The following is a 15,761-nucleotide window of genomic DNA, read 5'->3' as shown; positions in this document are numbered from 1 at the left end:
CCCAAATATTTTTATTTAATATTCTTTGCAGGTACTTTGTAGTACAGAAGTACTACAATGCAACTTGATTTTCTGCTTAGGAACCAAGTGTTAGTGTGTAGTTCCCAGATTTCTGAGTTTCAGGGACCAGTAGAATGACCACAAAAAGGACTGCTGATTTTTTTCTAAAAACATTAAAAAACAAAACTACCTAGTTCATTGTCTTCACTTCATATGCAAATATTTTAACAACAAAGAACATCTCTCAGAATTTAGGAATTAGACAGATTTAGTTGTAAAAAAAACAGAACATTTTTCCTATTTTTTCCTCTCCTTTTACTGAATATGAATGAAAAATTCATAAGAGGCCAATCAATATATGAGAATCAAAGAAAGGTAAAATGAAAAGATAATGGACTTTAGAGTCTGAGAGCCCTGGTTTCAATTTTTATGAATGCAGGTAAGTCACTTAACCACTCTGAGCCTCAGTCTCCTCCGGGGTATTATCTCAGAACTTTGTAGATGGATTAAGCATGATTTCATATTAAGCACTTGGCCTTAAATGTGGCACCTAGAAGGTGCTCAACAAACATAAGCAACTTTCTTTGTTAAAACAAATATTGGGACTTCCACTTCTGGTTACAGCAGAGTAACTGGTACTCAACCAGCCTTCTACTCTACACAGCCATAAAACTAGATGAATACCTAAGACTCTCTCACCAAGGGGGTAAATTCCCACCTGTGGCACAGTGAGCTAGAATCTAAGCAGTGCAGGAAGGTCCCACTGAGCTGAGACTAGATCAAATTTGGGGGCAGGTAAAAGAGCTAGAAGCCTTGGGTCAGGGCACCAGAGCGGGAATGTATGAGGACGGGAGGGGTCAGGAAAGGACAGAAGTCTATGTGGAGGTCACCTACGGATGAGTTCTTGGTGGAGGGTTGGGCTGCACACACAGAGGGTGACACTCTTCAGAGAATGGCTGCTATGGAATCAAGAGTGCCACAAAGATACCTCAAGTCCAGCAAACAGCGCTAGAGGACTCTGGACTTCTTGTCAAGGCAGACAACCAGCTGATTCAACACAAAGGCTGTGACCATGTGTCTTAAAGACTTCTTTTAGACCTGCCCTAACGAGAGGTGGGGGAAAGCTACCATGACCCAGCATAGGGTGTGCAGCCCAAATGGGATAAGGCAGTGGCAGCTGCAGCGAAGAATGGTTGTATATAAGTAAATCATCAAATAAATTTTTCCAGGATAATGAGAATCAGATTCACCAGAGAAGGAAGTTACAAATATGCAAAGGGAGAAAACAAGAGAGAAGCCTATGGCATTGGACTGAAACCGGAGAGATTACTGTAAATGCATGATTTTCAATACTTCTTTCAATATGTATCTGTAGAAATATATAAATTACAGATCTACTGAGAGGGCCTGGGATTAGTGACATACCAATAGCAACAAGCACACCTAGTATCTTATTTCTTAACACTAATGTCTACTGAAAAGGAACCAGGCTCCTTAAAGAAATGACTGATTTCAGGTCTGGGGCAGGAGGAAGTCCTAGATGTGCCCTAAACATCTTGTGTTAGAACAAGAAAGTGTTCAAAGAATGATGGGGACATGAAAAGAACAAAGAAGACAGCTTGAAGGGCCTCAACTGGTCAAATCTAGAACTATTTGAACGCAAGAATAATGGCCTTCCATGAATACATACTGAAATAAAAATATGAATAAAATGAATGTTGGTAAGAAACAGGATGTTTAATAGCTTAGAGTACCTCCCCACAAAATACTTACTGTTTACAAGGGGTAAAAGAGTAAATTCACAGTAGAGAAGTCTTGTAGACATCCCCTTAATCAAGTGATCAAAATTAATATCACCAGTTATCAAACAAATCAAAATCACATGCTACTTGATAGTGTAAAATGAGAATAAGAACATGTGATTTATGTGATATTCCTGTGAAAGATGCAACCTGACTCCAATCATAAAGTGGGTCAGACAAACCCAAATGGACATTTAAAAAAATAACTGGCTTAGGGGTGCCTGGGTGGCTCAGTCCTTAAGCACTTGCCTTTGGCTCAGGTCAAGATCCCAGGGTCCCGGGATTGAGCCCCGCATCGGGCTCCCTGCTCGGCGGGAAGCCTGCTTCTCCCTCTCCCACTCCCCCTGCTTGTGTTCTGTCTCTCACTGTGTCTCTGTCAAATAAATAAATAAAATCTTTAAAAATAATAATAATAATAACTGGCTTATTATAATCTTCAAAAGTATCAAGATCATGAAAGTAAAAAAAAAAAAAAACCCAAACCAAACCAAAACAATAACAAAAAACCCTGAGAAACATTCCAGACTGAAGATTAAAAGATATGACATTCAGGGGCGCCTGGGTGGCTTGGCTGTTGGGCATCTGCCTTTGGCTCGGGTCATGATCACAGGGTCCTGGGATCAAGCCCTGCATCGGGCTCCCTGCTCCGTGGGAAGCCTGCTTCTCCCTCTCCCACTCCCCCTGCTTGTGTTCCCTCTCTCGCTGTGTCTCTCTCTGTCAAATAAATAAATAAAATCTTTATTAAAAAAAAAAGATATGACATTCAAATACATGTGTTGGAAATGGACCTTTTTGCTACAAAAGACATTATTGGAACAAGTGGATCTCAGTTTCCTTGTCTGTACACTGTGACATTAAACTAAATCTATTCCTTCAAACATCAATAGAGAACTCAAAGAAGTTTTTATAAAGACAAACAAAAAACTAAATCTAACAGTATTTCAAAATATAAGAAGATCTCCACTGGTATTCTAACCATGCTTATGAAGAAAGACTACCATAGACACCTATAGGCCTTAACCAAAACTGAACTTACTAAATTTAAGTCTTATAGGAAAAAGTGTTATGGAAATGTTACATAATGCCTCTATAAATAGTACATCCACGCAATGGAATATTATCTAGCTATATCAGCTGATATGGACAGAAGTCAAGATTTTGTTAGAGAAAGGAAAATTTAGCCCAGAATATGTAACACATACTCCCTTTTGTATGTATGCTTGCATGTACGTATAAGATAGCCATATATATGGGCTTGAATATGCATAAAAAAATTCTGGAAGGATACATAAGAAACTGTTCACAATGACTAGTTCTGTGAAATAGGAATAGATGGTTTTAAAGGAGACAAGGCACCTTCCTCTCCATCTTCTGTCCTTGTATAATCAATTCTCAACATTAAAAAAAAATCACTAACTAGAAAACTATCAAGAAAAGCAAAGAAGTAATTATTATAAGAGTCAGGGCAGCGGTTAAATACAGGGAAGGAAGAAAGCATTCTGTGGTTTTCTGGAATGCTGACGATGTTCTAGTTCTTGACCTGGAAAATAGTTACATGAATATTTGTTTCATGATTATTTAATAAACCATATATATTTGTTGTGTAGACTTTCTTAATATATATGTATTTCATAATTTTAAAACAGAAACATAAAGTTTCAGAAAAAAAAGTAAAAATGAGCCTTTTAGAAAGAAAATTACAATATCTTACCTGCAAGAGTATGTAGGCTCTCCTACTTTAAAAACACGACCACAAAGATGAGACGGTTTGTTTGCTTGTTCAAGTTTTGGAAATCCAAATGCAGGATCTTCACCACAAAGGTACCATTCCATTGGTCCCAACAAAACATGCTGTGCCAGCATGTCCTCCTTCTGTGGAAAAGGGTTAGGACCCCTGCAGTAGATTTGGGGTACATAGTGGGCTAAATGCTGGTACACTTCTCTAGTGAGGTCAGTTGCTTGCAGCCATTTCTTTAAAAAAAAAAAAAAGAAAAAGAAAAATTAGTTTTAAATAATGCCAAACTGCTAATTTGGATAAACCTACTATATATTCAATGATAAGAGAGTCATATAAATTATTTTGTTCACATCACTCATAACTGTATGTTTTCTTTCCAAAAAGGGTAAAATTCATTCAGAACTTTATTAAAATGCCAAGTATTGGGGCGCGTGGGTGGCTCAGTTGTTAAGCATCTGCCTTTGGCTCAGGTCACGATCCCAGGGTCCTGGGATTGAGCCCTGCATCGGGCTCCCTGCTCCGTGGGAAGCCTGCTTCTCCCTCTCCCACTCCCCCTGGCTTGTATTCCTGCTCTCGCTATCTCTCTCTGTCAAATAAATAAATAAAATCTTAAATAAAATAAAATAAAATGCCAAGTATTTCAGAATTCTACTTTACTTAAAGTGAAATGATCCCTCTCCTCAAAATTACTCTTGAAGTAACCTTCTGTAGGCAGTTATAAGAAAATGACCACAACAAATCATCATATAAGACACGAGCCATTACGCCCATCTGACTTCCTTTCTAACGCTTTGCTCAAATGATATACTGATTGTGATTTGGAGTCTCATGTCAGTTTGCTGATAGGAAGAGCATGCAGTGAACATGAACAGCCTTACACTATACCTACTTACACTTCTCATTGATTAATAAATGATATACCAGTCTCTTATGAATAGAATCCACAAGAGACTTTGTTATTATCAATTATGCCTTCTTCCCCTGATCAACCTCTCTATAAATCCTTTCCCCTTTGCTCTCCCTGCTCAAAAACAAAAGCCACTTTTCTGTCCCAAACTTTTATGTCCAACTACCTGTGATAATTAATCTCCTTTCAACTGAATTAGGGCTGAGGTTAATGAGATGACTTTTGGAAAGCCCCGAGGGATGGAGACCTGGTTGCCAAGGGAACAAACCATGTGATAAGAAGGTTGGAAATAACAACCTCCACCCCCAACCTCAGGGAGGGGAGAGGGGGTGGCAGTTAAGCTAATCATTAACAGCCAATGATTTATTCAATTATGCTTACATAATGAAGCTTCCATAAAAATTTCTATGTTGGGGTTCAAAGAGCTTCTGGAATGGTGAACACAGAAGTGCTGGTGCACCAAGATACAGCATGGAAGCTCTGAACCCCTTCCCACATACCTTGCTCTATGCATCTTTTCCACCTGCTGTTCCTGAGTTGTATCATTTTACCATAAACCAGTAATCTAGTAAATAAACCATTTCCCTGAGTTCTGTGAGCCATCCTAGCAAATTACTGAACCCAAAGAGGGGGTCATGGGAACCCTTGATTTGTAGCCAAGTCAGACAGAAGTTCTAGGTAACCTGAGGACCCACTGCTTGTGATTGGCATCTTAAGTAGTGAGGGGGTCAGTCTCGTGGGACTGAGCCCTTAATCTGTGGGATCTGATGCTAACTCCAGGTGTATGGTGTCAGAATTGAACTGAATTGTAGGACACCCACTTGGTGTCTGTAGGGAATTAGAGAATTGCTTGGTATGGGGAAAAAACTCACACATTCGGTGGCCACAAGTATTGGTAAGTGTAGAGAGAAACAAGAAAGTTTCTCCTGATTCAAACACCAACTCAAAAGGTCTAAAACTGAACTTATGATCTCCACTACCCCTCCTCAAAAACCTATTTTCTCCACTTCCTTTCCCTATTTTAGATACAAGCATCTACCTAAGTATCCACACCAGAAAAACCTGAAAATCTTCCTTCTTCTTCAACCCAACATCCAATTGATCATGTCTTGTCTATCAGGCTTCCTACTAATCTGTTGACTCTATTTTTTTTGTCTCCATCTCCACAGGCACCATCCCCACTACTCTGGTCCAAAGCCCCCACTCCCATCTTTCACAAAGATTAGTGCAAAAATGTCATCCCCGCTGGTCTTGCCCTTGCAAGGGCACACACTGAAAAACTTCACCCCTGAAGAGAAACTATCTTCTTCAAATGTTACCAATTTATTTGTTTGCTTTATGCAAGGAGAAAGAGACTAAATTACTCTTAAAACAACAGCACTTCTTGGGAGATAATCCCACAGGATTAAGGATTATCTCTCTTTAAAGAAGTGATTTGCAATCAAAATTACACACACACACTAAGTTCAGCATTATAAAAGGATGGGTTGGGGCGCCTGGGTGGCTCAGTCGTTAAGCGTCTGCCTTCGGCTCAGGTCATGATCCCAGGGTCCTGGGATCGAGCCCCGCATCGGGCTCCCTGCTCAGCAGGAAGCCTGCTTCTCCCTCTCCCACTCCACCACTTTTGCAGCATTTTAATCCAGGGAGAATAAAAGGTGATGCTTTCTAAAAGAAATTATGTGTTTTGTGGCTCCAACAGCACTGATAGGTCAAATTTGTTCATAGATTTTTTTTTGTTTTTAAGTAGATTTCATGCCCAACATGGTGCTTGAACTCATGACCTGGAGATTAAGAGTCGCATGCTCTACCAAAGGAGCCAGTAAGGCACCCCCCTGTTCATAGATTCCTTAAACAAAAAATTCAGAAACTAGTTATCAGCTTCTGGTTAAGAAAAAAAAAATCAGCAACCTTATATGAAATATTTTATATAATATTTACTATGTTATATATTTATACTATATTACTGTAACATTTATTATATATTGTTATATATAATATAGCATATTACTGTATATAATATTTGCTGGTAATATATTACATATTATTAGTAAAATTTCATCCTAAATACTGTTTGTAATATATTATTATAAGTTATTAAGAAGATATAAATATCTGGTTTAAGAAAAGCAAGCATATGCTTCAAATTTAAAACCACCTAACAGATTTGGGATCTACAATGGGCATTTTAAACTTCATTAAATTTAAACAATATATAAAGTGAAGTACCTTTACATGAGAATTCTATACCAGAAATATTGAATTAGTGACTGGCAACAGTACAGATTAGAAAAAATTGTGAAGAGAAATTGAGCAGGAGGAAAAATTTTTTTGGCCACCTTTCACAATAATGACTCACATATTTCTTAAAAGAATAAAATCAGTAACTTTTCCTATTCTCACTAACATAAGCTAACTGTAACTGTTTTGTCAACAGGAAAAACTATTGAGATTTCTGATTTGGTTGCATGTTAATTTGTCTTTATTTCAGACACTTGTGGCTGTCACACCAATGTGCACAACAAAGTAATAAGCACTATCTTATCAGAAGTCCTCCATAAGGGAAGTAAAGAAAACTGTCAACTCATTCCACTAAAGTAAACATGTTATGACAATGTTTCCAGGAGCTTTCCTTTTTTGATTGCTAAATTTAAGCCTTGGGATAGAGAGCAGGTATGATAAACATAAAAATGAAAGAATCCCTAGAGGTTAGCCTTTTCTTACAGTATCTAATTATTATTTTTTACCCCATTAAAATTGTATCCTTTAACCACATTTGATTTTGTTATCAAACAAGAATCACCAACATGTAAGTTAATTATAAACAATAATCACGGGCGCCTGGGTGGCTCAGTTGGTTAAGCCACTGCCTTCGGCTCAGGTCATGATCCTGGAGTCCCTGGATGGAGTCCCACATCGGGCTCCCTGCTTGGCGGAGAGTCTGCTTCTCCCTCTGACCCTAACCCCTCTCATATGCTCTCTCTCATTCTCTCTCTCAAATAAATAAATAAAATCTTTTAAAAATAAATAAATAAATAAATAAACAATAATCACTAGTGCTGAAATGAAGTTTTTAAGCCTATATTAAGAAAAATTTTAAACAAATCATATTAAGAGTTCCAGAAATGAAGTAAAAGCATTCACAAATCAAAATAATATATAAACTCAATAATAAAAGAAAAAAATCTAATTTAAAAATAAGCTAAAGACCTGAATTGACACTTCTAAAGATGTACAGTCAATAAGCTCATGAAAAGATGTTCAGCATCAACAGTCATAAGGGAAATACAAATCAAAACTACAATGCGATACCACTTCACAGTCAATAGAATGACTATAATCAAAAAGACAATAGTAATATTGGCAAGGATGTGCAGAAATTTTCTGGAACCCTCACATACTGCTGGTGAAAGTGTAAAATGATGCAGTCACTCTGAAAAGCAGTTTAGTGGTTCCCCAAGACATTAAGCATAAAATTACCATAGAACCCAGCAATTCCATGCCTGGGTATATGCCCAAGAGAAATTAAAATGCATGTCCTCACAAAAATGGACACAAATGTTCACAGCAGCATGATTCATAATATCCAAAAAGTGGAACAACCCAAATGTCCATCAACTGATGAATGGACAAATAAAATACATTATATATAATGAAATATCATTTGGCAATAAAAAGGAATGAGGTATTGATATATACTACAAGGTTGAACCTTGAAAACATTTGCTAAGTGAAAGAAACATGTAAAAAAGACAACATATTGTTATGATTCCAGCTATATGAAATTTCCAGAATAAGCAAATCGATGGAGGCAGAAAATAGGTAAGTAGTTCAGTTTGGGAGTTTAGAGGAAAACAGGGAGTGACTACTGATAGGTATAGGATTTCTTTTTTGGGGTGATGAAAATGTTCTAAAGTTGTGTTGACAGTTGCACAACTGTGAATATACTAAAAACCCACTGAATTGAATTTATATATGTGAATTATGTATAAAACTGTCAAAACTTAAAAGCAAAAAATATCCAATACAGACATAAAACTTCTATAATGAACGCCCAAGAGAAATTAAAATGCATGTCCTCACAAATTTTTTAATTTGTGATAAATAAAAACAATATATGTACTTCTTAAATCACAATCATTCACTGGAACACATTATAATAAAATCTGTGGAGCAAAAAATGTAGATAGACTAGAAAAGTGCTGGGAAAGTCATACTGCTGTGCAATCAATTCCACCAAGAAAAGGAGAAAACTGAGAAGAGAGGGCCTCTTTAAGATAACTGATAAGCTTACAATTATCAAAGAGAGTGCTCAAATGCTTTATTTGTGAGGCATGCTTGTTAGGATACATAAGATCACAAAAAGTCCTTCCTCTTCATAATAGAAATTTAAAAAGCAGTGTGTAAACCAAGTGTGAGAAAAGTGACATTAACCTTACTAAGTAATTTTAAATGGATGTGATCCCACAAATTACCAGTAACAAACGTCTAAAGGCTGCAATAACTGCTTTGTTTACTCTAAAATTTACTTTTAACCTAACAAAACTTTATTAATTCATTTTAATTTGTGATAAAGAGATGTGCTGTAGCCTAAGCTGAAAGAACAGTTTTAAGTGTTACGTGGTTTTAACTAAATACAAACAATAAACCCCTCACAAAGTAAGGCCAGGTTATATAGCTGGAAGAACCTTGTATTTTATTTATTTTTTTAAAGATTTTATTTATTTATTTGTTTGACAGAGACACAGCGAGATAGGGAACACAAGCAGGGGGAGTGGGGAGGGAGAAGCACGCTTCCCGCGGAGCAGGGAGCCCAGTGTAGGGCTTGATCCCAGGACCCTGGGATCATGACCTGAGCCAAAGGCTGATGCTTAACGACCCAGCTACCCAGGTGTCCCAGAACCTTGTATTTTAATATTAGTCTGCATCTTCTTTAAGGACTTTTGTTGGTCTTTAGACTAAATATTTTTTCATCTTATTGTTCAGAAAGCCATTTAAAAGTAAACAGAACAAAAGTAAAATGTAGCTCAGGTTGTGATCTTCACCAACTCAAATTAAGTCCAAATTAATAAATTTTTTTTGCTTTTCCCTTAACTTCTCCCACTGCATCTGCCTGAGAATTTCACTGCACAAGTATTGCACTGGTCTCTAACACCGTTTATAACTGGTTTCCACAGGAACTTCAACAAGTTGGAGAAACTCCAATCACTTAATAGCTTGCACTTTCAGCATTGGAAAAATAAAGCACACAGCCTGGGCCAACATGCACAGAATTTGGTGGGAGTAAAAACAACAACACTTTGAGGCAGACAACAGATTAAAATATCAATATGGATATCGACAGAGTGACAGATTGGGAATAGCTGTCATTCTGACCATTTTACTGTTTACTTGTAACACTTTTTCTTTTTTCAAATCTCTTTGATAAATGAAAGGCAGATGCGGGATGAAAATCCCCAGGTTGTTGCGATATTAAGTAGAAAGTAAATGAAAACAGATCTACACTAAACAAGTTGGTTTAAAAAAAAAAAATCCAAGAGTCATCATTCAACAACGTAGGAAACTTTTCATCTCTACTCCTGTCCATTGCTTCCACTCTGACTTTAGGGTCCTCATCAATTCACACAAAGAACTCCTCACTGACCAACAAACCCAAAGGGCCCCACTAAAATTTTGTTCATAACATTAAGATTGTTGACAAGTGTTCAAAGACCACTCCCTCCCCATAAACTAAGCTTTTTAAATTGGAGACCTTAGAGGTGAGGCCTAGGTTGTTTTGGTCCATTCATAATCATTCTGGACAATTTGCTCTGTTGGTGTTCCCGGTCCTTCTTGAGCAAAGATGCCATCAAGTTTATTAAAGAAATCATTTTATAACTCTGCTACTTACACGAGCATATTCATAATATACTTTCATTACAATACTGGGTTTGAATGGTTTAAGTTTGGGGTTTAACTGCTTCCACTATGCTGTGACCAAACCTCACTTTATTGGTTTCTATTTGTTGAAAGCTGCTCTCTCAAAGTTATGTAACAATTCTTTTCCACCCAATTATCCCCAACTCCTAGATAAATTATTTTTTTAATCTCCCAGCCTCCACTACTGCTTTCTCACATTCAGTAAACATGCCCAGACACCACTTTCCGCACATTCATCAACGCTGTCGACTGACCAAACCGGTGCAAAAATGAACTGAACGGGGGATAAAGGGAAAACAGTGTCGTTTGCATCCTCTGGTGCCTAGGGCAGTCCCAGAACAAAGTAGGAACCCGGTTCGGGTAGCATGTTTCGGTGGAGGAGGGAATGTTCCCCTAATCTGCGGAAAAGGAATTAGGCAAAAAATGTAGGGCGATTATACCCCCAAACCAGGAAGTGTCTTCCTTTCCCCTCTTCAAGGGGCTGGCAAAAAGGGCTGGGGACCTAATGTGAGTGTGGGGGGAAAAGAGGAATAATGGAAGAGCTGTCGGTTCTCCTAGGCAGAAAGGGAAGGCAAAGGTGGCTGGCGCACAGAACGGCTCGGCCGGCTATTAGAAGACAGGAAGGAGAGGAGCAGGCTCGGTGGCCTCCGGCCCGTTACCCACATACAAGGCGAGGCCTGAGAGCCCGGCGAGGTCGCTGCCCCAAGTCTGGGCCGGGCTGCTCCAAGATTTCCAGGAGTCAGTTCCTCCCCCGGGGAGCGGCCTGCGAGGGCCGAACGTCCCCGCCCGGGTCCCGGCACTCACCCCCGCGGTCTCCTCAGCCGAACATTCCAGCAAACTCCGGTCGATGGCCTGCACCTCGGGCTCCAGCTCCGACGCCATCTTCTCTCCTTCTCCCCAGCGCTGACGCCGCTACCGCCGCCCCGAGGGCCGCGGCCTCGCCACAGCCCCAACTGCCGAGACTGCCACCCGTGTCCCAGGCAGTCAGTCCGGAGTCGTCCAGGCGGCCGCGGGTGGGGAAGAAGGAGAGTAGGGTGAGGTAAGCCGGACAGGAGGGAAAGCGGCCTCCTGCGCTCCCTCCCGGGCTCGGCGCCCAAGAGTCAGGTCACTGCCTCGTCCCTGCCCCGGAGAAGGACACAGAGAACCCAGGACCTGGCACTCTCGCTAGCTTCTACCGCGTCCGGCACCGGGAAACGGGCAATAACACCCAAAAGAGGAAGCAGAGTAGCCTGGGAACTGTAGTCCTCCGCCACACGGCCGGAAAGCAGGTGGAGCCCTTATGGGGGCGGGGGGGCGAAGGCATTATGGGAGTTGTAGTCCACCTTCTAACCACAGCATGGGCAAATGGCAGATAAGCGGGCGGGGCTTTCCTGTACAACTAGAATCCTGGGAAGAAACTAGCGAAAAGAAGCGCTCACCTGGGAAGAAGCAGAAGAGCAAGACATTGTGGGAACTGTAGTTTTATTCCCCTCAACTCCATTTGTTCCTGTTTGTAGCCATAGATCCTAGAATGGTGCCCGGCGCGTGGTAGACACTAAAGTACTTTTCAAAGCCTGGCATAGGTAGACAGTAAGATACTCGTGGAAAGAATGGAAGAATTACATTCTATTCCTATAGTTCTATGGCCCTGTCGTTCATCATGCCTTCGTCTTTTAGACCGTAACTGAGGTGGACATTACCCAGATTTTTTTAAGGGTTTAAAACATACTTAAATTCTGTTAAAGAAAACATTTCCAGGTAATTTAGTTATGGCCACTTATCAAAATTTATTATAAATGTTGCTGCAAAGGAAAAGTAGCCTACCAAGCCAAGTCTAAAAAGATTTACTCTTGATAGGGACATTTTATAAAAATAGATTAGGTACAAAAGAAAATTACGTTTGGTTAGAGTTAATTAGGGTCTTGACTGACAGCTGGGTGAGTGGGTTTCTTAGAACAAATCTTCAGTTCCTTTAGAGTTTATCAGAAAATTGCTTACACATTTTATCAAACATGCTAATTTATTCTGAGAAAATTGTGAATTAGGCAAAACAAACAAACAAACAAACAAACAAACAAAACTGACCCAATCCAGGGAAATATTTTTGTTGTTATTGTTTTAACAATAATATTAACCAAGTGTTTTGTTTGTTTTTGCTTTTTTTATTAGGAAATAAAAATTACCCATAATCTCACAGTTCAAATAAGTCTTGCTATCACTTTTGAAAATAAAAGTAAGATTAGAAATTCAAACTTAAGGGGCGCCTGAGTGGCTCAGTCGGTTATGCGTCTGCCCCCGGCTCAGGTCATGATCCCAGAGTCCTGGGATCAAGCCCCACATCAGGCTCCCTCCTCCGCGGGAAGCCTGCTTCTCCCTCTCCCACTCCCTCAGCTTGTGTTCCCTCTCTCGCTGTGTCTCTGTCAAATAAATAAATAAAATCTTAAAAAAAAAAAAAGAAATTCAAACTTAATAGGAATATATTTTTTAAAGATTTTATTTATTTATTTGAGAGAGAGCACATGAGCAGGGGGTGTGCAGAAGGAGAAGCAGGCTCTGTGCTAAGCAGGGAGCTGGACTTGGGGCTCCATCCCAGGACCCAGAGATCATGACCTGAGACAAGGCGATGCTTAACTGATTGAGCCACCTAGGTACCCCGTTGGGAATATTTTATTTCTCTATTTATTTTTAAAGTAAGCTCTATGCCCAACATGGGGCTTGAACTCACAACCCAGAGATTAAGAATCACATGCTCCACCGACTGGGCCAGCCAGGTGCCCATGTAGGAATATTTAAAAGGAAAAATGAAAAGTACTCCACTTACCCCCAGTTCCTCCTCCCCAGAGAAAATAATTTTTAATACTTTCTTATGATTCTGCCTAGAAAAAAGAGCATGCATATATCTGCATAGGTATCTAGAATGCGATATCTTGAAATGTTTTCCTATGTGTTACTTTCTTTTTTGTCCAATTTCCTTGCACTGTTACTCTACCTAGTCAGAGTCAAGCTGGAGGAAAACTGGGATTGTTACAACCTGGAAGCACAGATAATGCCTCTTTAAGAGTCCTAACATAGAATTAAAGCCATTAAAATACATTATAAAGAAAATTTCTGCTGTTAACATTATTTCCCTTTTTCTACTACTTTTAGATTGAGTTTAGTGTTTTTTCTAAATTCTTGAATTGGATGTTTGCTATTAATATTTCTCTTTTTTTCAATATATACATTTAAGGCAGTGGTCTCAAACTGAAGCATGCATCAGAATCACCTGGAGGTCTTGGGGCACCTGGGTGGCTCAGTCGTTAAGCGTCTGCCTTCAGCTGTAGTCATAATCCCAGCATCCTGGGATCAAGCCCCACAGCGGGCTCCCCGCTCAGTGGGGAGCCTGCTTCTCCCTCGCTGGCTCCCTCTGCTTGTGTTCCCTCTCTGTCAAATAAATAAATAAAATCACCTTGGAGCTCTTGATAAAATACAGATTTCTAGATCCCACCTTCAAAATTTCTAATTCAATAGGTTTTAGGTGGAGATAGAAAATGGCATTTCTATCAAGTTCCTGTGTCATCCTGCTGGCCTGGGGACCAACTTTAGAATCATAGATTTGTTAAGGCAATACATTTCCATTATCTACTGCTTTGACTGCATTCCACAAATTTTGGTATGTAGTGATTTCATTATCATTCATTGCTAAATATTTTCTAATTTTATTATGATTTCTTCTTTGACCCATATAGTATAGCTTAAGTTTTTCAAATGTGTGTGATATTTTTATCGTTTGTTACTGCTTTCTCATTGTATCATATTGTAGGCAGAGAACATGGTCTATACAATATACATTCTTCAGTATAAAATGACATTCCCTTTGCAGATTGGAGTATATGGTCAACAAATTCTTTAAAACCATATTTCTTCAAGTATTACCTTCAAATATTTCTTCAAATATTACCATTCTATTCTCTCCTTCTGGAATTTCTGTTTGACTTCCTTTTCTTTTCTCTATTAATCTTTTTCATTCCTCCATACTTTAACTGTCTGTGCTGCATTCTGGATATATCTTCTAGTGTGCAAACTCTCTCTTCAGCTGTGTCTAATTTGATATTGAACAATCTACTAAGTTTTTATTTTCAGTGATTTCCTTTGTCATTCCTAGAAATTATATTTAATTCATTTATTCCTGTTCTTTCATTTTTAAAAAAGATTTTATTTATGTATTTGACAGAGAGAGACACAGCGAGAGAGGGGACACAAGAAGGGGGAATGGGAGAGAGAGAAGCAGGCTTCCTGCAGAGCAGGGAGCCCAATGTGCGGCTCGATCCCAGGACCCTGGGATCATGACCTGAGCTGCAGGCATATGCTTAATGACTGAGCCACCCAGGCACCCCCTGTTCTTCTTTCATAATGTCTTGTTACTTATGTATGGTTCTAAATTTTTTATATCTTTAATACTTTTAAATATGCATATTCAGTAGTGTTCATTAGATTGGTATACTTATGAAGATCTTGGGAATCTAATCTTACTTTGTGTGTGTGCATGTTAATCATTTAAATGATTGTTTCCTGTCCACTTTGTAATTATGAATTTTGAGATCATATTCATTTAACATTAGCTGTGAGAAACTTGAGAGGCCTCTGTTGAGAGCATGTACCTTCAAAGTGGTTTTCCATTTGCCTCTGCAAAGCCAGGCATTCTAGCAGCATCATAAACTCAGGACCAGGCGCTCTGGGAGTATCATATACGTAGGACCAATTTTTATGTCAGTTTCTTGGCTTGGGGTTCCCTAATAATATAAATTCAATTGTGTGGCAGTGTCCCTGTTTGTAAAATTTTAAAGAATATTTTTTCCTACTCAGAGTCAAGGTTAAAATCTTCCTTGTCATTTCCCTCTGCAGGTCAGTGCATGTTTTTCTAGTCTATCTTTTCACTGATGTTACTTTCCTTTGAAAGCCCTGGCTTTATATAGGGATCACAGTTTCAATTTGTGTTTCTTGGATCCAAGGTCTTTTCTTATGTTCCCATGTGGGCATTTAAAACATGCAGTTAAACAGGACATATTGAATACCTCATGACAGTGAAGGGTGGGGGGTGGGGAAGAGACTAAGGACTGACAACATCAAAATTTTGGAAGGTGGGGAGCAAATAGATGAGAAATAACTGACTTAGCAATTGTGTAAGACTGATGAATCACAGACCTGTACCTCTGAAACAAATAATACATTATATGTTAAAAAAAAAAAAAGAAGATAGTAGGAAGGGAAAAATGAAGGGGGGGAAATCAGAGGGGGAGATGAACCATGAGAGACTATGGACTCTGAGAAACAAACTGAGGGTTCTAGAGGGGAGGGGGGTGGGAGGATGGGCTAGCCCGGTGATGGGTATTAAGGAGGGCACATACTGAATGAAGCACTGGTGTTATATGCAAACAAT

General features: G+C 39.2%; 1 protein-coding gene across 5 annotated transcripts in view; it reads right to left on the bottom strand.

The window, feature by feature from the left end:
* Positions 1–11,591, bottom strand: part of UBR2 (ubiquitin protein ligase E3 component n-recognin 2) — a 117,707-nt gene extending 106,116 nt beyond the window's left edge. For 3 of the 5 annotated variants that reach the window (XM_034991123.1, XM_034991122.1, XM_034991125.1), the window contains exons 1-2: positions 11,168–11,591; positions 3,514–3,773 (exon numbers count right to left, since the gene is read on the bottom strand). In XM_034991123.1, coding sequence (XP_034847014.1) covers positions 3,514–3,773; positions 11,168–11,245 — 338 coding nt within the window. In that variant the 5' untranslated portion in view covers positions 11,246–11,591. The remainder of the gene's footprint in view (positions 1–3,513; positions 3,774–11,167) is intronic. The other 2 variants (XM_034991127.1, XM_034991128.1) reach the window with 2 other exon arrangements.
* Between the last annotated feature and the right edge of the window lie 4,170 nt (positions 11,592–15,761).

This window comes from Mirounga leonina, unplaced genomic scaffold (genome assembly GCF_011800145.1).
Source record: "Mirounga leonina isolate KUSES-001 unplaced genomic scaffold, KU_Mleo_1.0 Mir_53, whole genome shotgun sequence".
NCBI classification, from domain to species: Eukaryota; Metazoa; Chordata; class Mammalia; order Carnivora; family Phocidae; genus Mirounga; species Mirounga leonina.
This window is presented reverse-complemented; position numbering and strand designations above follow the sequence as displayed.